The sequence below is a fragment of the Eriocheir sinensis genome, chromosome 30, assembly GCF_024679095.1.
Source record: "Eriocheir sinensis breed Jianghai 21 chromosome 30, ASM2467909v1, whole genome shotgun sequence".
Lineage (NCBI taxonomy): Eukaryota > Metazoa > Arthropoda > Malacostraca > Decapoda > Varunidae > Eriocheir > Eriocheir sinensis.
This window is the reverse complement of record NC_066538.1, coordinates 11,508,856-11,536,776: the sequence shown is the minus strand read 5'-3', so window position 1 is coordinate 11,536,776 and position 27,921 is coordinate 11,508,856. Positions and strand designations below refer to the sequence as shown.

General features: G+C 41.0%; 1 protein-coding gene across 1 annotated transcript in view; it reads left to right on the top strand.

The window, feature by feature from the left end:
* The window catches only part of LOC127005758 (glutamate receptor 1-like), a 76,549-nt gene that overhangs the window by 33,091 nt on the left and 15,537 nt on the right, over positions 1-27,921 (top strand). Inside the window, exon 3 of the mRNA XM_050874866.1 lies at positions 20,643-20,763. Coding sequence (XP_050730823.1) covers positions 20,643-20,763 — 121 coding nt within the window. The remainder of the gene's footprint in view (positions 1-20,642; positions 20,764-27,921) is intronic.

Below are 27,921 nucleotides of genomic sequence, written 5' to 3'. Positions count from 1 at the left end.
GTATTTGTCCGCCCCTCCAAAATGATTTCTGCGCGAAGTTCGTATTTACAAAGCAAATGTCGAAAGTCGAAACAAGAATTATAGTATCATTTATTGGGACCGCATCGTAACAACGAAACGTCGTAGGAAGTGTTTGTAAGAGTGTGAGAAAGGTCAATAGTAGTGTGGGAAAGATTTATAAGAATGTGGTGATGGTTTATAAAGCTTTAAAAATTATATATATATATATATATATATATATATATATATATATATATATATATATATATATATATATATATATATATCTATATATAAGGTCGCTACTTCATGATTTTCGCCTATCGCGGAGGGTTCTGAACCTAACCCCGCGATAGACGAGGAATTATATATATATATATATATATATATATATATATATATATATATATATATATATATATATATATATATATATATATATATATATATATATACAAGAAAAAAATCATTTGTCACATATACGTTGATTGCTCGGGAACTGCGGATTTTAAGCAAAGAACCGCCATCACTATCCATTGGTCTTCACTGTTTTGAGGCTGTCGCTAACTTGTGAAATTTTACCATCGGGCCCCCCCAAATTGATTTTCTGGATCCGCCCCTGGTCGCTCGTGCGGTACCTTGTCGAAGGTTTTCTGAAAGTCGAGGTATATAACATCACTGGGGATGTAGGCATCCTAGTTCTTATGTATACCTTGAAAAGTCATACACATTGGGTCCCAAAATAGTAACCACACATACATCATGAATGGGAAACGTCTGCAGGCGATGCAGGAGGAAAATGATCTTGAAGTCACTATCAGCACTGACCTGAAACACGCGAATCGATTGAAATCCTCCCTATCAAAGTTTGCCGACGACAGTAAAGTGGGCGGAAGGACCCTCACGACTGCCGACTGTGAAGTCATCCAAAAGGACCTTGACCAGATCATCCAGTGGTCCGAAAAGTGGCAAATGTCGTTCAACGTTGACAAATACAAAGTCATGCACTATGGTTCCAGAAACAGTAACTATACATACAACATGCGTGGGAATCCTCTGCAGGTCGTGCAGGAGGGATATGATCTTGGAGTCTCCTTTGCAGTGACCTAAAACACGCAAAACACTGTAAAAAAGCATATAACAAAGCCAACACTATGCTCGGGTTTATATCAAGAAACTTCGAATACAAGACGCCGGAAGTAATGTTATCCTTATATAACTCAATGGTCAGACCTCACCTTGAGTATGCGGTGCAATTCTGGTTCCCTAATTACAGAAAAGACATTGAATTGTTAGAAAGGATCCAACGACGCGCTACGAAGATGATTCCACCCTTGAGAGCCCTACCGTATGAAAAACGACTCAGGCGACTTAACCTCTTCACGCTGGAAAAGAGACGACTACGGGGGGATATGATTCAGGTCTTCAAGTACCTAAAGAACTTCAGTAACGTCGACCACTCCAAGCTCTTTGAGCTACAAACCAACTCGTGAAATAGAAACAACGGCCTGCCCATTCAAGCTAAGCGATGCAACACAGACATTGAAAGGAGTTTCTTATCTAACCGAGTCATACGCCATTGGAACGACCTCCCTGCTGAAGTAGTAAGTGCAAAAACCATCAGCTCCTTCAAACATCGCATCGATCGTCACTTCGTGACAACTGGAGTGAACTGAAAATACGCACTGAAATGCCTTGACCTGCTCTGCAGGCACCAAGTCACTGTCAGGCAGATCATCACCGCTCTACAGCATTCAACCTCGTAATGAGCCAATAGGCTTTCTATTTCCTGTCATTCCATGTTTCCATGGTTCCATGTTTCATCCTCCTCCTCTTCCTCCTCCTCCTCCTCCCCCTCCTCCTCCTCCCGTCCCCTCTCTCCCGCAATCGTGTCTTTAACCCCCACATTATCATCCTCTGCTATAGGAGATTCATAGTCGTTTTCAATTGATTGTTTTTCCCTGCATCTGCTGGTTTATTTTTTCCTATTATATATAGAGAGCGTGGTCTTCCAGGATTATTACCTTCTCACGTTTATGCTCTTCTTCACATTTCCTTCTCATTTTCCAAATAATTTTCTTGTCTCAAAGTCCTCCTCATATACTTTTTACAAATTTTCATATTTTATTTTTTCTTCTCGTTTTCCTCTTCAATTTCCTTCATTTCTTTACTTTTTTGTGTCTTTGATTCCCTGCCTCCTCTCTTTTCCCCGGTAAACTTTTTTAGGGGGGCGAAATCAGAAAAAAAGGAATGACAATTATTCACCGCGACAAACGGAGTATAAAGATATAACAGACTAAATCTCTCTCTCTCTCTCTCTCTCTCTCTCTCTCTCTCTCTCTCTCTCTCTCTCTCTCTCTCTCTCTCTCTCTCTCTCCCCATCATATATCAAGTTGACAGCTGAGGAAGAGAGAGAGAGAGAGAGAGAGAGAGAGAGAGAGAGAGAGAGAGAGAGAGAGAGAGAGAGAGAGAGAGAGAGAGAGAGGGGTCCTAGTAATTTTCCAGCATTTTCAGATTTGTTGAGGAAACTAGATGCCCCACTTTTTGAGATATAATTCGATTTATTTATTTATTTATCTGTTCTTTACTCTCGGTCATTTCCTCTTCTTATATTTTTTCCCCTCCTCTATTCCTCCTTCACTTTCTCCTTTTCTTCTTCTTCTTCTTGCTTGTCGTCCTCCCCTACAGGGACGTCACGTCACATCGATGTATAGGGTATTCTTCTGTGAATCTATTTCTACACACTTTCTTAGCAAGGCGTTCACAATCAACAGTAGGTTGTGGAAGCTTTGCGATAGGGAAGACATATCGCTCATTAATGCGTTTAACCTATTTCATGATCTGTACCTGTTCCTTTACAACGACCATCATTTGATAGATACTGACCCAAAGCTCAGGCTGTTAAGTGAAGCGATTATTTGTTTTAAAAAAATGCCTACGTTTCATGGACGGGCACCGACAGTTCACAAACGATCAAATCCATATCATAGACACGTCACTCACAAAGGATTGTAACCGAAAACTCTCAGCAAAATAGAGTACTGTACCTCGAAACGCGGGGAGCAAGAGCGACAGTTATGTTGAATACCCCAACGTGCAAGTCTCAATGAACAAGCCTAGTAACTGGCTTACTTTCCTTGCTCTGGACAAACCAGACCTGGTGACAGTTACTTAATACTGGTGCAACACTTAATATGACACCTTCTTTATATATATATATATATATATATATATATATATATATATATATATATATATATATATATATATATATATATATATATATATATATATATATAAAGAAGGGGTGTCATATTAAGTGTTGCACCAGTATTAAGTTCTCAGCCGTAAAAACAGACAAATAAAACGTAAAGAAAAATGCTTCCGTTTACGTTCTGATAATAAAAAAAATTACGTGATGACGATTGTAATGTTACATAGTCCCCCCCAAAACAGCAGACATTCGACGACACTGTTCATTACGAGGGCATCCTTACCATAATACAATATATACATGCAACAGTTATTAGGGACTTCATATCCCAACATCATATGAGACGCGATGAATTGAGACCAGAAGGGAAAGAGACCAATCGAAAAGGTAGAAGGCGTATATCTTTCTCAGATTATATCCCAACCGGCTTGTGAGCATAATATACAAGATTTTATATTGGTGACTCTGACCCTGACGTGATACGCGATTGTGAAGTAGATAAAAAATAATGATTGTTTTTACCACCTCATTATTTTAGTATGAGAACGTAGCACGAGATAACCGGAATGAAACAATGCACATTTCAATTTTGCACGTAAACTTCTATCCCATGGAACTTTGAATCAACTAAATCTCACTCGTACAAACAATGCATATAATATCTTTAGGATAAATTCCTAGAGGTTGGGAGGGCAATAGTTTCCATGAAAACAACGAGAGCAAATGGTGCCGGTGTGGTGTCGTCTGCCATCCCGTATCGTGAGACATCCCATCCTTAACTTCGCATCGTGGAACCCAATCTTTACTATCATAAAGTAACTAAGTGAAGCATCTAAGTGTAAAAAAGTACCAAGAAGGACCTAAAAAGCAATGCAAAGAGGAAAAGGTCAAAAGAAGAAGAAGAAGAGTGATGGTTGATATCCTAGTTATATACACACATACGTAATCATTTGCTTTTATAATAATATAAATACACTTGGGTGGAACAGATCCCGACAAGCAGTCGACAAAAGACACGGTACCGTGTCGAAATTCATGTATGTAGGATGGGTGTCTCACGATATGGGAATGTCTGACGACACCACACCGGGGAACCAACATGGATGGCCGATAAGTCAAAAGGATCATTACTTCAATAAAACGCGGAAAGGAAAACAACCCTACTGAAGCAAGTGAACGGTACCTCTAAAGTCATAGAGCTTACTGAACCTTCATTGCAAAAGTAAAGGGGATTATGAAAAACGAATAGCAAGCAAAGCCAAATCTACCCCGAAAATGTATTTCACATATATGAAAATAAACCAATAAAAGGTTGAAAGCAATGTTGATCCCTTAAAACAGATGAAAGCAGCATGCTAACACATGGTCGGAATCATACATATAAACTTTGCATATTTGTTCACGGCTGAGAACACTTTGTCTTTCCCTGCAACCCTACTCCATCGAAGGGAGTCATACTTCTGGTAACTAGCATGATTCATGAGCACGATGTACATAAAAAACTAAATAAACTTGACACATATAAATCAACCTGAGTCGACAACTTATCACCTCCACTTTAAAAACACTTAAAAAAAAAAAATCCCCGAAGACTGGAAACAAAAAAATGTAACACTGATAAGATAAGAGCGTGGCAGTAAACCCGAGTACAATCATCGAGGAGATCGTTTGAGAAATAAATATAAATTTTCTAAATAAATAGCAGTACCATCTCCCATATCCATCACTTTTAAAAACATGCACTTTTGATTAACCGATATATAAGACTCCTTCCATGGTATATATGAAAACTGGATCAATCATATCTTCAATGATATTACAACTAGACTTTCAGAAACGTTTCACAGGATCAGAAATTTTAGACAGCGGGCTTTGGAGCGAATCTTACTGTGTGAATGATAAATTTGTTTATTGGGAGAAAACAACTAGTTTTACTCAATGGGCAGGCGTCTGAGTTATCTCCAGTCACTAGAAGAGTACCGCAGGGGTCAATGCTGTGACCCGTCCGCTCTCTCTCTCTCTCTCTCTCTCTCTCTCTCTCTCTCTCTCTCTCTCTCTCTCTCTATATATATATATATATATATATATATATATATATATATATATATATATATATATATATATATATATATATATATATATATATAATGACCTTGAATAATAAATTAATTCGCCCTTTTTAACTATTTATTGACAATACAAACTGGATGAAGAGGCTCTCGTGGCTTCTGAATGCAAAATTGTACAAAAAGGCATCGGTCTGATTATTCAATGTCCTGAAAAGTGTCAAATGTCCTTGAACATTGATAATGCTAATGTTGAGCACTTTGGACCCGGAAATAATAAACTTTCATACAACATGCTTGGGTAGCTTCTAAAAGTCGTACTGGAGGAGACAGATCTCAGTGTCAATATCATAAATAACTTAAGACACAAATATCATTATCAGTATGCTTGGGCATACTGATAACTGCACAATACTGCATAATTTTGACCTTGCACGTAGCTAGTACCCCAGACAACTTGAGGTCAATGAAATATCATTCATATAGATTTCGTTCATATAGTCAGTTAAGGAACTTCGGGTGTAAGAGATCGAGTAATACTGTCTTTGTAAGACCTCACGTGGAATACGCAATGCAGTCTTGTAACCTAATAAAAAGGAGGATATTGAACACAAATAGTGAAGCGACGCTTTATGGAGATTATACCATGAATGAAGGCACATCCTAATGGAGAAAGATTCACGCAATTAGTCAGCCGTTTGAAAAGTACCAAATGTTCTCCAACCTTGACGAGTGTTAAGTCACGCACTTTGAGTTCAGAAATATTACCTATTCATGCATCATACGGTGGAAACAAATCGTGCAAAAGGAAATATATCTCGGGGGCTCTGTCATAAGTGACGAAACACTCAAAGCACCATAACTCTATCTGCATAATTATAATCCAATACATAGTGTGGAACTTTGAATGTAAAACGGCAGGAGTAATGCTGTATTTGTATGATCCATTGGTGAGACCTCACTAAAAATACGTGGCGCATTTATAGTCACTCATTTACAAGAGGGCATCGTTGAGCCGGAATTCTCGAAGCATCGGAAGATGGAACGACATATCTTTTATATATACCAACACACGTAACAAAATACCCAAACGCAATTAACTACGTGTCTACATTGATGAGGATAAACCGGACGTGATAGCAATCACCGAAATTTGTGTCACCTCTGATATCTGAACTCGTAGTCCCGGGGTACATTTTATTTTTATTTTTATAAAAACAGACTCCACAAAAAAGGGGAAGTGTCACAGGTTATATCAAGAATATGCTCTCGGCCATATAATTAAACACACAAGACTCAGAGAAATATGACTCCGTTTACGTAGAGATAATAAATAACAAACACAAGATAATGAGTGCAGCCATGTACAGACCGCCGAAACAACAAGCAGCTGATGACACAGCGATTTATGAGGAGATTTATACCATAACACGAAATAATCAGGCAATAATTATTGGGGAATTCAATTGCCCAAAATCGACTGGATCACGATGAATTGAGACCAGGGTAACAAACTACTCGAATTGCTAGAGGACATGTTTCTCAACCCCTTTATTAGCCAACCGACACGAGAAAATGACTTATTGGAACTGATATTCGTGACCGAATCCGACCCCTTACGAGATTGTGAGGTAGGTAAAAAATTAAGTGGATGCAATCAACACTTAATTTGTTTTCATATTCAGAATTCACAGAAAACACGTCCAAGATGCGAGTTAATGTAAAAGCTAATTTTGACCCTGCACGTAGCTAGTTCCCCAGACAACTTGAGATCAATTAAATATCATTCATATAGATTTCATTCATATAGTCAGTTAAAAGTAAAATTGAAAAAGCACAGTTAAGATGGGTCGGACACGTAGAGAGAATGAACGAGGAAAGAACTGCTAAGAAAATATGGCATTGGAAGGCAGAAAGCAGATCTCGAGGAAGACAGAAGAAATTATGAAAGGATGGGATGGAAGAAATCCTGGCAGCGAAGGGACTGAGGACACTGGACGAGCTGCGAATGGAAGGGAGCTTCGAGAGGACTAACTGGATAGGAGTGCTGGCCCGCCTGACAGGCTAAATAGCCTACCTGAGAGATGAAGTAATAACCAAGTTCATATAGACAACGTGTGGAACACCTTCAAGAATGAATTTCTTGAGGAAAAGAGGACACAGTTCCAATGAAACATATGCTAATGAATAATGCTATGAATCCACCGCGGATGACCACCTAAGTCAGAAGAGTCATAAATTTAAAGAAAACAAAATATAGTTTAAAGAAAATAACTGTGATGAAACACGTGAACAATGCCCACACAGCCTCAGAGCGGCAGGGCACTCATTATCTAGATTTTAGACTCTAGAGTAAGAGTGAGTTCGAGAAGCGAATACCACGCAAAGTGAATGCTAAGAGCAATATCGATCCCCTAACATATGAAAGCACACAGGACACACAGGACAGTAGACCCATGGTCTTGGTCTACTGTCAAAATAAACAAAAACTTCGTGTTTGTGTTCACGGTCGAGTACACCGACTCTATGCCGAGAGCCCTACTCCACCGAGAGGATTAATACCTTTGGAGTTTGGCATGATCGACTAACGAGGTGTGCACACGTATCTTTGCAAACTTTGCTCACATAAGTCAGTCGAACCCGACAACTTGTCACCCAGGCAGCAAATACATAAGCTGCTACTGACACCTATAATCAGTCACTACTACAAAACAAAGTTCTGGAAGACTGGAAGCAAGCGAACGTAACACCCTTCTTTTAAATGGGAGACAACATCGTGGCTTTAAACTACAGCCTGATGTTAGTGGCAGGCAAGATTATTGAGATCATAGAGGCAAACTTGTCATGTTTCTTTATTTTAAGCTAAAAGCATAATATTCGTATCCGGTACGACTTCAGGAATAAGCGTTCCTTCTTAACCAAGTGATTGGACTTCTTCCGAGGTATATATGAAAACTGGGACAATCATATCCCCAGTGACGTTATATATCTAAACTTTCAGAAAGCCATCGCCAAGGTACCCCACGAACGACTCGTCAAGAATCTGAAGGCGGTGGGATAAGGAGATAGTCTGATTGCATGGATAAAAGATGGGCTCACACGGAGAAAACAGCAAGTTACTCTCAACGTACAAGCCTAAGAGTAGCTCCCGGCCACAAATGGAGTATCACAGGTACTCCATTTGTGACAAGGACAAATGGACCTATTCTCTTAATTTTGTATGTTGCACACCTAGAGTCAATAATGAATATCACCCTTTCTAAATTTACTGTTGACACAAAAGTGGCTGGAAAGGCCCTCACGACAGCTGACTAGGACATCATCCAGATTGACCTCGATCGGATTATTCAATGGCCTGAAAAGTGGCAAATGTTCTTCAACGTTGAGAAATGTAAAGTCATTCACATTGGACCCAGAAACAGTAACCACATATGTTACACGAATGGCGAGCCACTGGAATTAGCAAAGTAATAAACAGACCTCGAGGTCACTAGCACCAATGACTGAATCAGACAGAGCACATCAAGTCCGCCTGCAAGAAAGCTAATGCCATATTTGGGTTATAGCGAGAAACTTTGAATTTGAGATCTCGGGAGTGATATCCTTGTATAACTCACCGGAAAGGCCCCACCTGGATAATACCGTTTAGTTCTAGTCTCATAATTAAAAAGAACTTTGAAATGCTCGTGTGAAAACAGCGACGTGCTAGGAAAATTATAGCATCATTGACGACTTTACCTTAAGAAGAACGATGAAGCGGCTCAATAATTATATCGGGGAAAAGATACGACTGTGTGGGAACCTGCTCCAGATCTTGAAATAATTAAACTATAACTTAAACAGGGTTAAACAGTTTATGCAAAGATATGCAGTTCACACATCGGCAGGAGTTATTTTTCGAACAGAATCGTCCGCAACTGGAGCAGTCTTTCTGTAAAAGTAGTTAGTGCGAAAACAATCAATTCATTTTAAATCACTTTGATCGTCACTTTCCTACGTCAGGGCTGAACTGAAAGCAACCCCGCGTACGTCCAAAAGTACTCCAATCTTCTTGGGAAGTCATTCAAGTGGATGAGGGATCTATTAAATCACTAAAGCAGACAGCCTTGTAATAAGTTAACAGGCTCTCTGCTACCTGCTCGTCCAAATTTCCAATTTGTCCCCTCCTCCTCCTCCTCCTCCTCCTCTTCCTCTTCCTCCTCCTCCTCTTCCTCTTCCTCCTCTTCCTCCTCCTCCTCCTCCTCCTCCTCCTCCTCTTCTTCTTCTTCTTCTTCTTCTTCTTCCTCCTCCTCCTCCTGACGAGATATTTCCGCGAGTATTATTAAAGGAGTGCAGGGAGGTACTCAGTGACCCACTAACCGATATCTTTAAGATGTCGGTAAATACTAGTTATGTGTCCAGCCTATGGAAAGTAGCTAATGTGACGCCGATTTTCAAAAAGGGGGACAGGTCAGCTGCTTCCAGATATCGCCCAATTAGCTTAACATCGGTTATAGGCAAGATGCTGGAGTCCATAACAGCCAGGAACATTCGGGAGCATCTAGAGGAATATAGCGTAATTCACGACTCGCAGCATGGGTTCACGAAAGGCAGGTCATGCCTCACCAGTCTCTTGCCCTTCTACAATAAAGTATATGAGGCGGTAGACAGAGATGAAAATTATGATGTAATTTTCTTGATTTTAGTTAAGCGTTTGACAAAGTTCCTCACCACCGACTGTTGCTGAAATTACAGGCTCACGGAGTAGAGGGTAAAGTTTTGAACTTGGTCAAAGGCGTGGCTTAGCAATAGGAAGCAAAGAGTACAAATCAATGGTAAAAGATCTGACTGGAGGTGTGTTACGAGTGGGGTCCCATAAGGTTCGGTATTAGGTCCACTGTTCTTCATCATTTATATCAGTGACTTAGATACAAGTATTAGTAGTGATATAAGTAAGTTTGGTGATGATACCAAGATCAATAGAGCAATTGAGTCGGATCAGGACGCTAGTAATCTCCAGGATGAACTAAACAGATTGTATGACTGGGCGGATAAATGGCAGATGAAGTTCAATGTTGGGAAGTGCAGTATTTTGAGTGTAGGTAGGAACAATCCCTCACATAAACATTGCTTAAATGACACTCCCATAAGCAGGTCTGAGTGCGAGAGATTTATGCTGGCGTCACACATCCGCGATTTCACTCTGCGACGGTAGGCGATTTTGAAAATGCACGAAATCGAGGGAGCATCGCCATTGTCTCTGCGAGTTTGCTTCCATTTCAACTCACAACAACATGGCGAGGGAGGGTCGTTCGCCTATACACACGCGAGGGCGACAGGAGAGGGGACGTCGAGGTAAATCGTGCGTGAATGCGCAAGACTGTACGCACAGGAGCCCAAACCGTTGCGATGGTTCGCGATGAACGCAGGGCCTGGCGATTATTGGGCGACCACCCCTGGTGTAGCCACTCGACGACGCTCGACGTCGCACGCATGGTCGAGAAAACGTCGAAGGCACGTCGCTGTACGACCCCTCATAAATATAAGGGAGGACCCCTCAACCTGGCCGCATAGTGCCCACCTTTCCCGCAAGGAAGCCAGTTACTCGCCATGAATAGCCTGTACAAGTTGATCAACAAGAAAACCCTACGGGATCCACAACTCGTCAAAGATATCATCGGGTGTGAGTGCGAGCGTATTTTCACGCTGACTGCTCTTCTGAACTTGCTAACTGCATATACCTCTCCCCCCCTCCCGCGGCCACGCTTCACACGACTTTCTTCTCATGCTCATCCCTTTATTGTCCAAATCCCTTACGCACGAGTTAACCAACATCTTCACTCTTTCATCCCTCACGCTGGTAAACACTGGAACAATCTTCCTTCATCTGTATTTCCTCCTGCCTACGACTTGAACTCTTTCAAGAGGAGAGTATCAGGACACCTCTCCTCCCGAAATTGACCCCTCTTTCGGCCACCTCTTTTGATTATTTTCAGGAGCAGCGAGTAGCGGGCTTTTTTTTTATCATTGTTTCCTTTTTATTGTGCCCTTGAACGGTCTCCTTTGTTGTAAAAAAAAAAAAAAATCTGGTACGTTCGTAACAAAAACGGCAACACTGCTGACTGGTGGGTCACGCACCCACGGATTTTAAACCCTTCCGCTCGCTCGCTGCCACCTCGCTCTCTGAGGCAGCGTCGCTGCCATACGCACGATGTACAAAGTCGCTCGCATATACGCGCGCATACACCGCGACCCCTTGCGTTTGACGAAGGTATACGAACGCATACTGCGATGGTCTCTCATATCCGTGCAAATAATTGTGCGATTTTGGCCAATATCGCAGACTTCTGCGAACTTTTTGATCATTCAAAATGTTCGCACGACGGGCCGGCACCCGCGAGTCGCGCGAACTTTATCGCGCGACTATTGCGACTAATCGCGGGGACGTCGCTACGATGTCGAGCGTATATGGCGATTTTGGAAATTTTCAAAATCGCCAATCGTCGTAGAGCGAAATCGCGGATGTGTGACGCCAGCATTAGGGGTCTTAGTGAGCTCTGATCTCCGTCCAAGGGCACACTGCATTCAAGCTAGAAATCGAGGAAACAGGGTACTGGGTTTCATTTCAAGGAGCGTAAGCAACAGAAGCGCCGAAGTCTTCCTCAAGCTATATTTAGCATTAGTTAGATCTCATCTTGATTATGCGGTTCAGTTCTGGTCACCTAACTATAGAATGGGTATCAAAATGTTAGAATCGGTGTAGAGGAGGATGACTAAGATGATTCAAGGATTAAGAAACTTGCCATACGAGGAAAGACTCAAACAGTTCAACTTGCGAAGGGTGCGAGGAGACACGATCAAGGTTTATAAATGGATGAAGGGCTTTAAAAAAGGAGATATTCATAAGGTTCTGTTGGTAAGAGAACCAGATAGGACACGTAGTAATGGGTTTAAACTGGATAAATTCAGATTCAACAGAGACATAGGCAAAAATTGGTTTACCAACAGAGTGGTAGATGAGTGGAATAGGCTCAGCAGTCATGTTGTGGGTGCTACTGCAGTTGTCATTCAAAAATAGATTAGATAAATTCATGGACAGTGGGGTTAGATTCACGGGAGCTTAGATTCAAAGGAGCTGCCTTGTACAGGCCTACCGGCCTCTTGCTGACTCCTACGTTCTTATGTTCTTATGATCCTCCTCCTCCTTCTCCGCCTCCTCCGCCTCCACTTCTTCTTCCTCCTTTATTTCTCCTGCTTTTCCTTTCCCCCTTTTCTTTTCATCCTCCTCTGTTTATTTTCAGTTTTTCTTATCGTTTTATATCTTAACCGTTGAAGAAGTTTATCAAATCGGTTGATAAACACGTCACCAAGAATGGCTTGAGCAAATTACCAAATTCTTCAGTTGATGGGCTACACAGGAGACTTAGAGGAGAGAAGGGGGCTATATCCGAGACTTAAAAATTTGCTGCTTCTAGGGATTTTCATCTGACGTATTGTTGAATAATTTATTTGTTTAACTAGTCTTCATTTATTAATACACACACACACACACACACACACAGGGTTTTATATATATATATATATATATATATAGAGAGAGAGAGAGAGAGAGAGAGAGAGAGAGATTGACAGATAAATAGATAAAATAATACATAATTTGCGTGGCCTACATTTTACCCACATGTATTTTTTTTTTTAATTATTAAAATGTGCATTATTCAATTGCGTTACCCCTATTTTTTTTAGTCTAACATTAAGATCCTAGTTCTTAGCCTACTGCCATCACCTCTAATTCCTTCTCTTCCTCTTCCTTCTATTTCTAAACATCCTTTTCCATTTCTCCGTTCCGCTCTTCCTCCTCCTCTTCCTCCTCCCCTTCCTCCTCCCCTTGAAGAAGTGAAGAGGTTTTGAGAGGATGATCTTCTTAGCGACTAATGAGAGAGTAGTCTGAGAGCGCTTTCTCTCTCTCTCTCTCTCTCTCTCTCTCTCTCTCTCTCTCTCTCTCTCTCTCTCTCTCTCTCTCTCTCTCTCTCTCTCTCTCTCTCTCTCCTCCTCCTCCTCCGTCTACTCCTTCACAACAACCCCTTTTCTTTTGTCTTGCTAATCTCGTCTTATATCATTGCTAAGGTCTTTTTAATCCCTAACCTTTACTCGGCCTTTTCTTCCTTATCTTAGCTCCTTGAAAATCTTGGCACTAGTCCTTGCATTACCGTGTCCTCCTTATATTTTTTTTTGTGCAGGATAATTAGGCATATATTCATGGTCTCTTTTTCTTTAAGTTTGGTATGACTATTCAGGGAACAGTTCTAGTTTCATGATGGCCTGGTAGTCGAATAAAAACCTTACTTTTTTTAAACATCTATGTACGGTTATTTGGAAGTGGGTCTAACTTTATTCTAATCTTTCTATATCTACGTATGAATCCATAAAATATGACTTATTTTATACTTCGACGATTTACCACACATTTTGAGTTCCTTTTCGGACGTTCATGCTCGAAAATCAAAAATTAAATGATAAGACATACAGACAGTTTGATACAAATAGGTTACTAGAATGACCGTAGTGAGAATTTAGTTAGTCTAAGAAGAACATAGGAACTACTGAACGTAGGAAAGAAAGAAGAAAGAAATGAAGGAAGGAAGAGAGGAAGGAAGGAAAGAGGGAAGAGAGAAATAAAGGAATGAATGAAGGAAGGAGGGAAGGAAGGAAATAAGAAAGGAAAAAGGAAGGAAAAAAAGGAAGGGAGTCGAGGAGTGATAAAGGAAAAGGAGGAAAGAGACGCAGGGCGGAGGGGAGAGGAAGGCTTGGGTATGCAAGTAATCAGGGGGAGGATCTACAGAAGTGGGGGACCCGCACTTAGCACTGTTGAAAGCTTATTCCTGAGATCTCAATCGCCCCCCTCCCCTCTCTCTCTCTCTCTCTCTCTCTCTCTCTCTCTCTCTCTCTCTCTCTCTCTCTCTCTCTCTCTCTCTCTCTCTCTCTTTCTTCAGTTATATAAACAACAGAAAGGCGATCAGAAGTGGAATTGGACCTTTAACAAACAGCGACGGTGCACTAGTGACTGACAGCCAACACATTGCAAACCTCTTAAACAATTACTTTTCCTCGGTGTTTAATACTAACAGTCTTCCTCCCGCTACCACCAACACCAGTACTAATGTAAATCTCGAGCATGCATTGCCTAATTTTGAAATAACAACCGATGAAGTCCTTAAAGCTCTCCATTCACTTAAAACAAATAAAAGTCCCGGACCCGATAAAGTATATCCTATACTGCTTAAAGAAACAAAGAGCGAAATACTCTCCTCCCTCACAACCGTATTCAATATGTCCTTGCGACAAGGCATCGTCCCTTCGGATTGGAAAAAGGCTAACGTGACACCGATTTTTAAGAAAGGAGACAAAAAAATACCAGGTAACTACCGACCCATTAGTCTAACTTCAATTGTAGGTAAGCTACTTGAGAGCATAATTAGAGACAAAATTGTGAGTTACCTCGAAAGCCACTCATTATTTGGGGATTCACAACATGGCTTCCGTAACGAAAGATCCTGCCTATCAAACCTATTGACCTTTTATAGCAACCTCTTCTCAGTTTATGACGTAACAAATCATTGGACGTAGTCTATCTTGATTTCCAGAAAGCGTTTGATAAAGTCCCACATAATAAATTACTTTATAAATTAAAGCAAATAGGTATTGACGGTCAAGTAAACCAATGGATCGCGAATTGGTTGAGCAACAGACAACACAGAGTGGTGATTGACGGATTTAACTCAGAATGGGCGCCGGTCACTAGTGGCGTCCCTTAGGGCTCGGTTCTTGGCCCAGTGCTCTTCATTATTTACGTCAACGACGTGGATGTTGGACTCAATAATCGCATTAGAAAATTTGCAGACGACACAAAGATTGGCAACTCGGTTCTCACTGACGAAGACAGGCAAAGCCTCCAAGAGGATTTGCACAAAATTTAATCTTGGTCGGATAGATGGGAGATGCCCTTTAACGTAGACAAGTGCCAGGTCCTTCAAGTTGGAACAAGAAATAAGAAGTTCGATTACGAAATGCGCGGCGTTAAACTCACAAGCGTTCAATGCGTTAAGGACCTGGGGGTCAAAATCGCGTCAAACCTCAAATTCTCACATCAATGCATCGATGCAGCAAATAAAGCGAACAGAATGTTGGGCTTTATTAAAAGAAACTTTTTATTCAAGAATAAAGATGTAATACTTCCGCTCTATAATAGTATAGTCAGACCCCACTTGGAATATGCGGTACAGTTTGGTCTCCTCACCATGCAAAGGACATTGCTAAATTAGGTGTTCAGCGTCGGGCAACAAAAATGATCCCTTCCTTGCGCAACAAATCCTACGAAGAAAGGCTTTCCACCCTTAACATGTTCTCTCTTGAGAAACGTCGCCTCCGAGGAAAACTGATCGAATGTTTTAAAATACTTAATGGTTTCACGAATGTAGACAGAACAAAATTGTTTATGATAGATGACACTTTGCGAACGAGGAACAATGGCATAAAACTCAAATGTAGACAAGTATATTCAGACTGCACCAAATTTTTCTTCACCAACGTTGTAGTGCGAGAATGGAATAAGCTCCCACCATCAGTGGTCCAGTGTAACACGATTGACTCCTTTAAAAACAAGCTCGACCGTCACTTCCTTGAACTCAATATTAACTAGAGTAGAAAAGCAACGTTTTGGAGCCATCTGGTTAGTGTAGATTCACTTAGGTTTAATGACAGACCACCTAGTCTGGACCATGGGGTCTGTGTGGTCTGAATTTATATATAATTCTATGTAATTCTCTCGTATACGCTTTCACACAACAAAATTCAGCATAATTTTTTTATATATTCACTCTGGCAATCACACATTCACTGCCATACAAATGTTCTCTATTGGAGAGATGGACTTGAAAAATGAATGAAAGTTGCCTTTTTTATGGCTATGGCTGCTGGTCCTTTTGAAGCCATACATAAACATTCACTTATCGTTCTTCCTATTTTTTGTCTCCTCTATCTTATTTTGTCTTTTTTTCCTCCCTCATTAACTATTTTTCTTAGCTCCATAGATACATTCATTACTTACAATTTAGTGTATCATATTTTGTCCTCCTAATATAATAGTAACTCTTCCTTCTTTTCCTGATTGTTTTAGTATGATTATTTTGATTTCCTTATCCCCTCATCAGTTCCTAGATTTATCCTACGCTTAGTCCCGTCTCCTCTTCTATGCATGCAGTTATTTAATTTCATTTATGCTCCTTTAAGCCCCGTCCACACTATGCATCATGTAGCAGCCATGTGATGCAGGAGTGGTGTTGAAAACAATACACTAGCGTCCAGATTTAGGTGCATCACAACGCAACTCATCCTAGGGAATAAGTCACCGATTGATTAGCTTTGACGGTGGGAATATTGCAGATGGAGTGGTAACACCGGGGGCATGGCGTGATAATAGGCAGCTTCTTCCCGTGGAGAGATTATAGAGATATCCTACAAATGAGGCAAAAGCCATCAGGAAGGAGTTCATGGAATATTTCAATGAGGAAGGAGCTGCTCCACGGCAGCAACGTATGTGGGGAAATATAGCCTAGTCTGGCAGCAACGTAAGTGCGACATATAGCCGACTAGAGTAGAGAGAGAGAGAGAGAGAGAGAGAGATTAAAATCTTTCTTTGGCATATCTTTATCTTTATATGTATGAAAAATTTATTATTGCTGGTGTACGCACAATAAAATTATGAACTTGTTGAGTAGTTTCTCCTTCATCCAAGTTGGAAGTGGATGCACGTATGAGTTCTCTCTCAGCCAGGAAAAGCAGCTCATCAAAGTACCACAACTCCGGAGTGTCTTCCGTGCCAGCTCCAGACTTTTTCGATGCTTTCATGGCAGACATTTCCCTGTGGAACTGTGTCTTCAGTGTGTGCAGTTTTTTATTGATATCCTCATTCCGTACTATACAGTTCATAAAACTCGACAAGTTTGTTTTTTATAGTTTCCAAGTTTGCACTCCTGATGTTCCTCATCTTGTACTCCTTGCATTTAATGTTCCAAATGGATGGATGTTGCTTCAGTAGGTCAATAAAATATAATGAATTGCTCCTTGTCCACTCGAGGGGTTTGGCGGAAGCAAGCGCGGATGATGATTGAGCCATCACAGAGAAAGTGTCACGCCATACTCCCATTACGATGGTTGGTGCAACACTGCGCGTCGCATTGAAATGGCATCAGCCCATCAGTGCGTTCATTACGCTGCATCGTGTTGAAAACCTCGTTTTTCAACACGTCTATTCAACACTGCGCGCATCATGATGCATAGTGTGGACGGGGCTTAATAACATGTTCTCCAATTTCTAAGTTATATACATATGTATATGTAAGCCTGTTTGTCTGTTTGTTTGTATCTCTCTCTCTCTCTCTCTCTCTCTCTCTCTCTCTCTCTCTCTCTCTCTCTCTCTCTCTCTCTCTCTCGAGCACCACATTTCCCATCCATTCCCTTCCCTTCTCTTTCCCTCTCGTCTCTTATCTTACCATACCGTCCTCCAGAACCCTCATTCTTGTCTGTACTCTCCCTCCCTCCTTTCCTCTTCCCGTCATATATTCTCTAAACTCCCGCTCCTCTGCCTCACCCCCACCCTCCTTCCTCCTCTCTCCTTCTAACCCTCCCTTCTCCAAGACTTGTGGACGAGTAATGCACGAGTTTAGACTTGGTTCTGTCCTTCTTTCATATGGAAATGCTTCTTCCTCGTACCTCACTGAGCCCGGAACACACACACACACACACACACACACACACACACACACACAGAGCAAGAGAGAGAGAGAGAGAGAGAGAGAGAGAGAGAGAGAGAGAGAGAGAGAGAGAGAGAGAGAGAGAGAGAGAGAGACTTACCAAATAGCATTAAGCAGTATTTATAACTAGGATCACTACCGTGCAAATATCATTCATTCTCCTTATCTTCTTTCCAGCTCATTTGGCTTTGTTTATTAAGGTTGTAGCATGATCAATAGTCGTAGCTGTAATAGTAGTGAATATATAAGTATTTGTGACAGTAATAGTAGTAGCAGAACTATTATCATCGTAATTATTAGTATTGATTTTTTTATTATTATTACATAATAAAATAAATTTATTATTATTATTATTATTATTGTTATTATTATTATTATTATTATTATTATTATTATTATTATTTACATTATGATGATGATGATAATGCTGATGATGTGGAGGAGGAGGAGGAGGAGGAGGAGGAGGAGGAGGAGGAGAAACATGGAGACATCGAAACATGGACGAGCAGGCAGCAAAAAACCTATTGGCTTATTGCGAGGCTGCCTGCTTTCAATGATTTGACCAATCCGTCAGCCACAGGAGTGACTTGCGGGAAGGATTAAAGCATTTGTGTACGTATTCTTTGGTACGTTTAGTTCACTCCCGACGCAGCAAAGTGACGGTCAATGCGATTTTTAAAGGAGTTGATTGTTTCCACACTAACCACTCCTGCAGGAAGGTTGTTCCAGTGGCGGACATCGAAAAATAATTCCTGCCAATATCCGTAAGGCACCTCTTGGCTTGAATTGTTTTACTGATGTTTCTTGTTCACGAGTTAGTTTGTAGGGTGAAGTGTTTGGAGTGATCAATATTGCTGAATTTGTTCATGTACTTGAAGACTTGTATCAGGTCTCCCCGCAATCGTTTATTTTCCAACATGAAGAAGTTGAGTCGCTTGAGTCATTTTTCGTAAGGTTGCATTATCATTATCAATGATGGTATCATTTTCGTAGCGCGTCGCTTACTTTCTCGAGTAATTCAATGTCTTTCTTGTAATTGGGAGACCAGAATTGCACGGCGCATTCCAGGTGGGTCTTACCAGCGAGTTATATGTAAGGATAACATAACTCCCGGCGTCTTGTATTCGAAGTTCCTCGCTATGAACCCGCGCATAGTGTGGGCTTTCTTGCATGCGGATTTGCAGTGTTTTCTTGTTTCAGGTCACTGTTGATGGTGACCTCGAGGTCTCTTTCCTCCTGTACTGCCTGTAATGGTTCGCCACCCATGTAGTATATGTGGTTGCTATTTATTTACGCGATGTGCATGACTTTACATTTGGTCGCGTTAAAGGACATCTGCCACTTTTCCGACCACTGAGTGATTTGGTTCAGGTCTCTCTGGATAATTTTGCAGTCTGCTGTCGTGAGGGCCTTCCCTCCCACCTTGGTGTCGTCAGCTCTAAAGAATGAAATGTCGATGGAGGAGAGAGAGAGAGAGAGAGAGAGAGAGAGAGAGAGAGAGAGAGAGTCAATAGTCATTATTATATACTATCAGTAAGGCGAATAACTATTAAAGAAAGTCTTGTTGATTGAATAATTCAGTATTTCGATGAATTGTTTCCATGTGTGAGAAATCAGTATTAAAAAGCCTTTGATGATGAATATTGATTACCTCAGTTAAAGAAGAGATGGAATTAACCATCTAATTAGCTGTATTGTAAAACGGTTATTGGTCTTTATGTTAGATCTTCTCTCTCTCTCTCTCTCTCACCCAATGAATTCAGTGAAAACTTTTATGAGCAAAGTTCCACCCGTTATATATCATTAATTTTTCATAACAAGGACCTTTATGCTCCTTTATACTTGAGTCACTTTCAAGTTAGATATATTTTATTTTAATAGGAAATCTTCAAACATTGTCCCACGCTCTCCCGCGCGCTCCCCTGCCTCGCTTCTGTTTTCCTTTGCTTGATTTTTCTGCCTTTCCACTGGATATTTTTTCTTGATTGTTGATACTTTAATATATTACGGTTTTAATTAGCTGTATCCATAAAAGAATGAAGGTTGTACATACTCTTTACGTTTTCTTTAGTTTCTTCTATACTTTCACTACTGTCATAATTTTTCATACTTCCTCACCTTTTCTTAACCCTGGCAGAAAATGTTCCTATTTTTCTGCTGTTTGTTCCTCGGTATGCCTTCCTGTATGTGACTGATAGTCTCTTTTTTTCATCGTGTCTTTTCCATTCTTTTTTTTTTTTGTGTATGTAAGTTTTTCAGATATTTTCTTTTGTTCCTTTTAGCCTTTTTCTCTAAGTTTCTATTTGTCCTTTTGTTTTGCTTTTTGACTCTCTCTCTCTCTCTCTCTCTCTCTCTCTCTCTCTCTCTCTCTCTCTCTCTCTCTCTCTCTCTCTCTCTCTCTCTCTCTCTCTCTCTCTCTGTGTGTGTGTACGTATGCATCTATCTATCTATCTCCCAATTTATGTAATTTATTTCACCTCTTTCTCTCATGATGCCAGGTGCATTGCCTTGTCTACCGTTTCCCCGTTCAGACACCATGTCTCACCTGACTGCAATGTCTCCCTCACACAGGTGGTCTAAGAAGTTTGTGGTGTTGGACTGCGGGACTGAGATGGCCAAGACCTTGATCATAGGACACGTGAGGGATGTACAGATGGGCAGAAGAAACTATCACTACCTCCTGTCTGGTCTTGTAAGTATACTGTTCATCTGTTATTATTTAGTCTCGTTCTGTACCGTTGTATTCAGTTAATTTTGAAAGTATGTATATGCCTTTCTTTTGCCCTTCATTGTTTCCTTATTCATACCTATTTTTTCGTAATATGTCTTAATATTTCCCTACTCAGTTTTTTTCCTTATAAGTACTTATTTCCCCAGTGTTCTTTTTTTGTTGTTTTCCGTCTCGGTTTGTATTTTGAAGCTCATTTAAAGATTTTGCATATTGCATTAGGTATTTCAGGCGGCAAATCACAATTTTGGGGTGTAAAGCTTTTACAGTAAAATATTTTATACCCTCCTTCTTCAAGTCTTTCATTTTTAAACTCTCAAGTACTTCTCTGACTCTTGTCAACTTGCTTCAAGTACGTTAATTACTTAATGAGAACGAGGTATTATCTTATTGTTGATTTTTTTTTTCCTCCTCCCACTTCCCGCTTTTTCTTGATATTACTAATTCTCCTCCTCCTCCCCCTCCTCTTCCTCCTCCTCCTCCTCCTCCTCCTCTTCCTTCTCCTTCGCCTTTGTTGTCCTTCATCCTCCACCTATGACTAGATAGTTAGTGTAGCTTGTCACAAACAGCCTCGTAAGGACCGTCAGATCTGCTGTTGTTTGGTCTTCCTTTGTGTTCTCTTTGTGTTGTGTTCTTCCTCCTCCTCCTTCTCCTCCTCCTCCTCCTCCTCCTCCTCCTCCTCCTCCTCCTCCTTCTCCTACTACTACTACTACTACTACTACTACTACTACTACTCCTTCTTCGGGGACAAGTCTCATCCAGGAAACTATCGACCAATTAGCCTGACACCGATTGCTTGTAAGTTAATGGAGACTATCATTCGCGACAGTATGGTGAAATTCTTCGAGGAAAATAATATAATAAATAATTCGCAACATGGTTTATGTAGTAAACGTTCGTGTTTCACTAACTTACTTGATTTTTTTCACTAAATTTTTGAGGTGTTCGATGAAAGCAGATCAGTAGATATCATATACTGGATTTTCAAAAGGCATTTGATAAGGTCCCTCACAAACGGTTGCGCAGTAAACTATTGGCGCACGGTATCTCATGTAACATTCACAATTGGCTTGTGGACTGGCTTTCTGAGCAGAAACAGAATAGTTCTAAACGGTGTTTCATCTAACTGGCTCGATGTCAGAAGCGGCGTACCTCAAGGATCAGTGTTTGGTCCCATGCTCTTCTTAATGTATGCTAATGATATCGATGATGGGCTCGCATGCAGAATATCAAATTTCCTGATGACACAAAAATCGCAAGTAAGGTAACTACGATACTCGACGAAGAAGCATTACAATCAGATCTAGATCGACTTGCACGTTGGGCCAATCAATGGCAATTGAAATTTAACGTTGACAAATGTATAGTGTTACACATCGGAAACAATAACAATCACGCTCAGTACGTATGGAATGGCCAACAACTTTCTGTAGTAAGTAAAGAAAAGGATCTTGGAATCACTATATCAAGCGATTTAAAGCCCAGTCAGCAGCATTGTTCAGAGGTAGTTAAAACCGCAAACAAAGTGATTGGCTTCATTGGACGAGTCTTTAATAATTGATCGGAAAATGTAATATTAATATAATTCGCTGGTTCGACCTCATCTTGAGTACTGTGTACAGTTTTGGTCTCCCTATTACAGAAAAGATGTAGAAAAGTTAGAATAGGTTCAACGGAGAATAACAAAAATGATTCCAAGATTGAATTTTTTTTCTTATGAACAAAGACTTAAAGAAGTACATTGTTCAGCCTATCAAAACGAAGAATGCGAGGCGATCTAATAGAAGTTTTTTAAAATGTTTAAAGGATTCAGTGATATTAATGCGGAAGATTACTTTACAATTGATAGATCAAATAGAACAAGAAGAAATAACAATTTCAAGATAAGGAGGAGGTAGGAAGACACCTACCGAACGGGCGTGAGCTACTCCCGGTGAGGATATATGGGAAGCGAGGAGGGTGCTGAAGCCCTTCAAAGACCCTTCACATGTCCTCACTAACCGTTTCCCTTTTGTCTCATCAACACCAGAGAGCAGTTCAGCATCCTCTCTAAAGACAGTTCCTCTCTCTTTCTACACCACACTACATTCACACAACACACACACCTTTTCCCAAAATTCAAAATTCAAAATGGCGAAAAACAACACTGCCTCGGAGTCCCCGCCTGGGGGGGACCATAAATTCCCCCAGGGAGGACTCCCCTTCTGGCTGCCGACTTGAGAGGTGTCCTGATAACTCCTCGAACCTCCTCCTTATCAATTTCTGCAACATTCGTGGTCTTCATTTTAATTTTCATTCTGTGGAACACCATCTCTCCTCCTCTAAACCTCATCTTCTCTTCCTCACCGAAACACAGGTTTCTGAGGCTACTGACAGCAACCTCTACTCTGCTCCCTCCTACTATCTCTATCCTAAATTTCAATCCAAAGCTGGATGTTGCGCCTACGTGCGCAACGACATCACTTGCTCTCGCACCCACGACCTTGACTCTTCTGAATTTTCCGCCATCTGGCTAAGACTTCATTGTCATTCTATTACTAAATACATCTGTGCTGTTTATCTCTCACCTAACTCTACCAAATATGGAAATTTTTCTGACTATTTGAATTCTAAAGTGGAGCACATCTTGACTCATTCTCCCTTCGATGAAATCTCCATCTTGGGAGATTTCACTGTTGACCACCAGCCTGGTGAACAAGCCTACAACTTTGCTCTCCTCAACGACCTAGAGCAGTTGGTTCAGCACCCTACACGTATTCCCGACCGTCTTAGAGACAGGCCCAACATTCTAGACCTCTTCCTTACCTCAAATCCTTCTGCTTACTCTGTCAAACTGTTCTCTCCGTTGGGCTCCTCCGATCATAACCTTATTTCTGTTTCCTGTCCTATCACTCCTGTACATCCTCTGGACCCACCGAAGAGGCGATGCTTCTGGCATTTTGCTTCAGCTCGGTGGGACGACCTGAGGATGTAATTTTCCGATTTCCCGTGGAATGATTACTGCTTCCAGGAGAGAGACCCCTCTGTGTGTGCCCAGTGCATCACAGAGGTGATTGTTTTTGGAATGGAGGCATACATTCCACGTTCTTTCTCTACTCCTCATGCTAAAATGCTTTGGTTTAATCATGCTTGTTCTCGTGCTATTAAAGATAGAGAGGCAGCTCACAAAAAGGTTCCAGAGCCTTCGAGCTCCCGCTAACTATGACCTTTACATTTCAGCCCGGAATCGTACCAAATCTATTCTCCGACTTACCAAAACTTCTTTTATCAATAGAAAATGTCAACACCTTGCTTCTTCTAATTCTTCCCGTGACTTCTGGCATCTAGCCAAAAATATCTCCTCCAATTTCACTTCTTCCTCTTTCCCTCCTCTCCTTAACCCTGATGGCAGCACCGCCGTCTCATCTGTCTCTAAGGCTGAACTTTTCGCTCAAACTTTCTGTAAAAACTCCACCTTGGACGATTTTGGGCATATTCCTCCTACTCATCCCCCCTCTGACTCCTTTATGCCTGTTATTAAGATTCTTCCAAATGATGTTTTCTATGCCCTCTCTGGCCTCAACTCTCAGAAGGCTTATGGACCTGATGAAGTGCCTCCTATTGTCCTTAAAAACTGTGCTTCCGTGCTGACACCATGCCTGGTCAAACTCTTTCGCCTTTGCTATCAACATCTACCTTTCCTTCCTGCTGGAAGTATGCCTTTGTACAGCCTGTGCCTAAGAAGGGTGACCGTTCCAATCCTTCAAACTACCGCCCTATAGCTTTACTTTCCTGTCTATCTAAAGCTTTTGAATCAATCCTTAACCGGAAGATTTAAAAGCACCTTTCCACTTCTAACGTTCTATCAGATCGCCAGTATGGGTTCCGCAAGGGGCGTTCTACTGGCGATCTTCTTGCTCTCTTAACTGACTCTTGGTCATCCTCTCTTAGCCGTTTCGATGAAACCTTCTCTGTTGCGCTAGACATATCGAAAGCCTCCGATAGAGTCTGGCACCAGTCTTTGCTTTCTAAACTGCCCTCTTTCGGATTCTATCCCTCCGTCTGTTCCTTTATCTCCAGTTTCCTTTCCGGCCGTTCTATCTCTGCGGTGGTAGACGGTCATTGTTCTTCCCCTAAACCTATCAACAGTGGTGTTCCACAGTACTCTGTCCTATCACCCACTTCTCTTCCTGATCAATGATCTTCTTTCCATAACAAACTTTCCTGTCCACTCATACGCCGATGACTCCACTCTGCATTATTCAACTTCTTTCAATAGAAGACCCTCTCAACGGGAAGTACACGACTCCAGACTGGAGGCTGCAGAATGCTTAACCTCAGACCTTTCTATCATTTCCGATTGGGGCAGAAGGAACCTTGTGTCCTTCAATGCCTCAAAAACTTAATTTCTCCACTTATTAACTCGACACAATCTTCCAAACACCTATCCCCTTTTCTTCGACAACACTCAGCTATCACCATCTTCAACACTAAACATCCTCGTTCTATCCTTTACTCAAAATCTCAACTGGAAACTTCACATCTCCTCTCTCGCTAAATCAGCTTCCTCGAGGTTGGGCGTTCTGTATCGTCTCCGCCAGTTTTTCTCCCCCGCGCAGTTGCCATCCATATACAGGGGCCTTGTCCACCCTCGTATGGAGTATGCATCTCACGTGTGGGGGGGCTCCACTCACACAGCTCTTCTGGACAGAGTGGAGTCTAAGGCTCTACGTCTCATCAGCTCTCCTCTTCCAACTGATAGTCTTCTACTTCTTAAATTCCGTCGCGATGTTGCCTCTCTTTCTATCTTCTACCGATATTTCCACGCTGACTGCTCATCTGAACTTGCTAACTGCATGCCTCCCCCCCTCCCGGGTATCAGGACACCTCTCCTCCCGAAATTGACCTCTCTTTCGGCCACCAATGCAAGATGGCGCCGCTATAAACACTCGCCTGCGCCAGAACGGGCTGGGCCGACCATCAGGCCCCACCTGGAAGATGCCTTGGGCCGACCATCAGGCCCCACCGGGAAGATGCCTACCGGCGCAATAGGCAGCAACGTGAAAAAAAAAAAATCTTTGATTCTTTTTAGGAGCAGCGCGTAGCGGGCTTTTTTTTATTTATTATTGTTTCCTTTTTTTGTGCCCTTGAGCTGCCTCCTCTGTTGTAGAAATAAAAAAAAGTGGTAAAAGATTATCACCGCACGAAACCAAACGCTTCCTCAATCGAGTCGTTAATGTTTAGAATTCTTTACCCTGTGGTATCGTTGATAGTACAACAATTACGACCTTCAAAAATAGATTAGACAAGTATTTTGATTCCAACCAGCAACTAAGATATTACTCATTGTCGTAATAACGTAAAGTTTTTTCGAATACTCGTGTCCTTGTCCCTTTTTATCGCCCGGTTAGCGGTAGCATTAATGGTAATTCTTTCCTCTTTCTTACATTATTTACATGCAATTTTTCCATGCTGCATGGTTCTTTTTCCTTACCTGCCAGCTTTGGCTGGAGGGATGGGGGGGTGGGAAGGAGCCTTCGCCTTTGGCTGGAGGGATGGGGGGGTGGGAAGGAGCCTTCGCCTTTGCTGTCCTTCATCTTCCACCTTTGATTAGATAGTTAGTGTAGCTTGCCACAAGCAGACTAGTATGGACCATCATGTCTGCTGTTGTTTGTTCTTCCTTTGTGTTGCTTTGTGTTCCTCCTCCTCCTCCTCCTCCTCCTCCTCCTCCCCCTCCGTGGTTAACAAAAGAACTTAAACAGCAAATACTCCAGCCACTCACCATCATATTTAACCGGTCAGTACAACTAAAGAAGGTCCCCAAAGACTGGAAATTGGCGAACGTAATACCGATTTTGAAAAAGGGAGTTAAGAGCGTTGCATTAAACTACAAGCCAATAGGTTTAACGTCAGTGGCAGGTAAATTTCATGAGAAAATTATTAGAGATAAAATTGTCATTTCTCTAGAAGACAACAATATAATAATGTCTGACACCCAGCACTGTTGCCTCCCACAACACGGATCATTACAATTTTTACAGGTTTTAGTTGTTTTACTATCAAGAGTATTCATACAAAATTTCATATGTTTATGTCAATTACTTTTTGAGATATAAGATGGCCAAAAAAATGGACGCTGTCCACTTTGTCCAGATAGGTTCATATAAATATCACCTTTGCAAACATACATTTATTGTAATTGTAAATCCTTGTACATATATCTTGTTATTCTCAATAGTACACATTCAAGTAATTAAGAATGCAAATATTTTATTGACATGATAAAGTAAAAAAAAAAAAAAAAATTATATCCGTATTTATTGCATTTCACTCAATTATGCCTTTTTGTATGATACACCTTGTCGCATCTTGGGTGTAAACCTACATTGCACTTTGTACAAGAAAATGTTGCCTTTCCTGGACAATTTTCACATCTTCGTAAATTTGAGCCCTCTTGCCAGTGGCCATAACCATCATACCGAACACCTTTTAGGGGTGTGGGAGTTTGTTTGCCCTGTGGTGATGGTGTGCCGTGATTTTTTAGTATGGTAATAGCAAGTTTCCTTCGAAAATCAAGTAACTTGCTGTAGTTATCTTTTTCCTTTCTCCATAACAGCCATGCATTTGCAATTGCAACATCAAATAAATATACAAAAATTGGCCACCACCATTTATTTTGTCTCATCCTTGTGCGATAACATGCAACCATTTTATCCATGAAATCCACACACCCCTTGTGAACATTGTAGTTTTTCACAGAAACTGGTTGTGGATGTTGGATGTATTTTTTCTTTTCCCTGGAATATCTTTGTGTTGTGCCAATATCAGGTGAATCAAAATTGGATGCTATTGTCAAAACATTGTTATCTTTATATTTCACCACCATTACTGATTTAGAAAATACAATTTCTACACTGCCTTTGCTTTTTATATTGAATTCTACCTTGGAGGGAAGAGGACAGGCTGGTATTCTATTTCCTCTAACTGTCCCTGTAGCACATATTATTTCTTCTGACAGATAATCCAAACAGGTTATAAGATGTAAAATAATTACCAAAATATACTTTGTATCCAGAATTTTTAGGTACTTTTGCATTTCTAAGCAATTTTTTTACAATTTCACCCCCTACACCTAGACCAGTT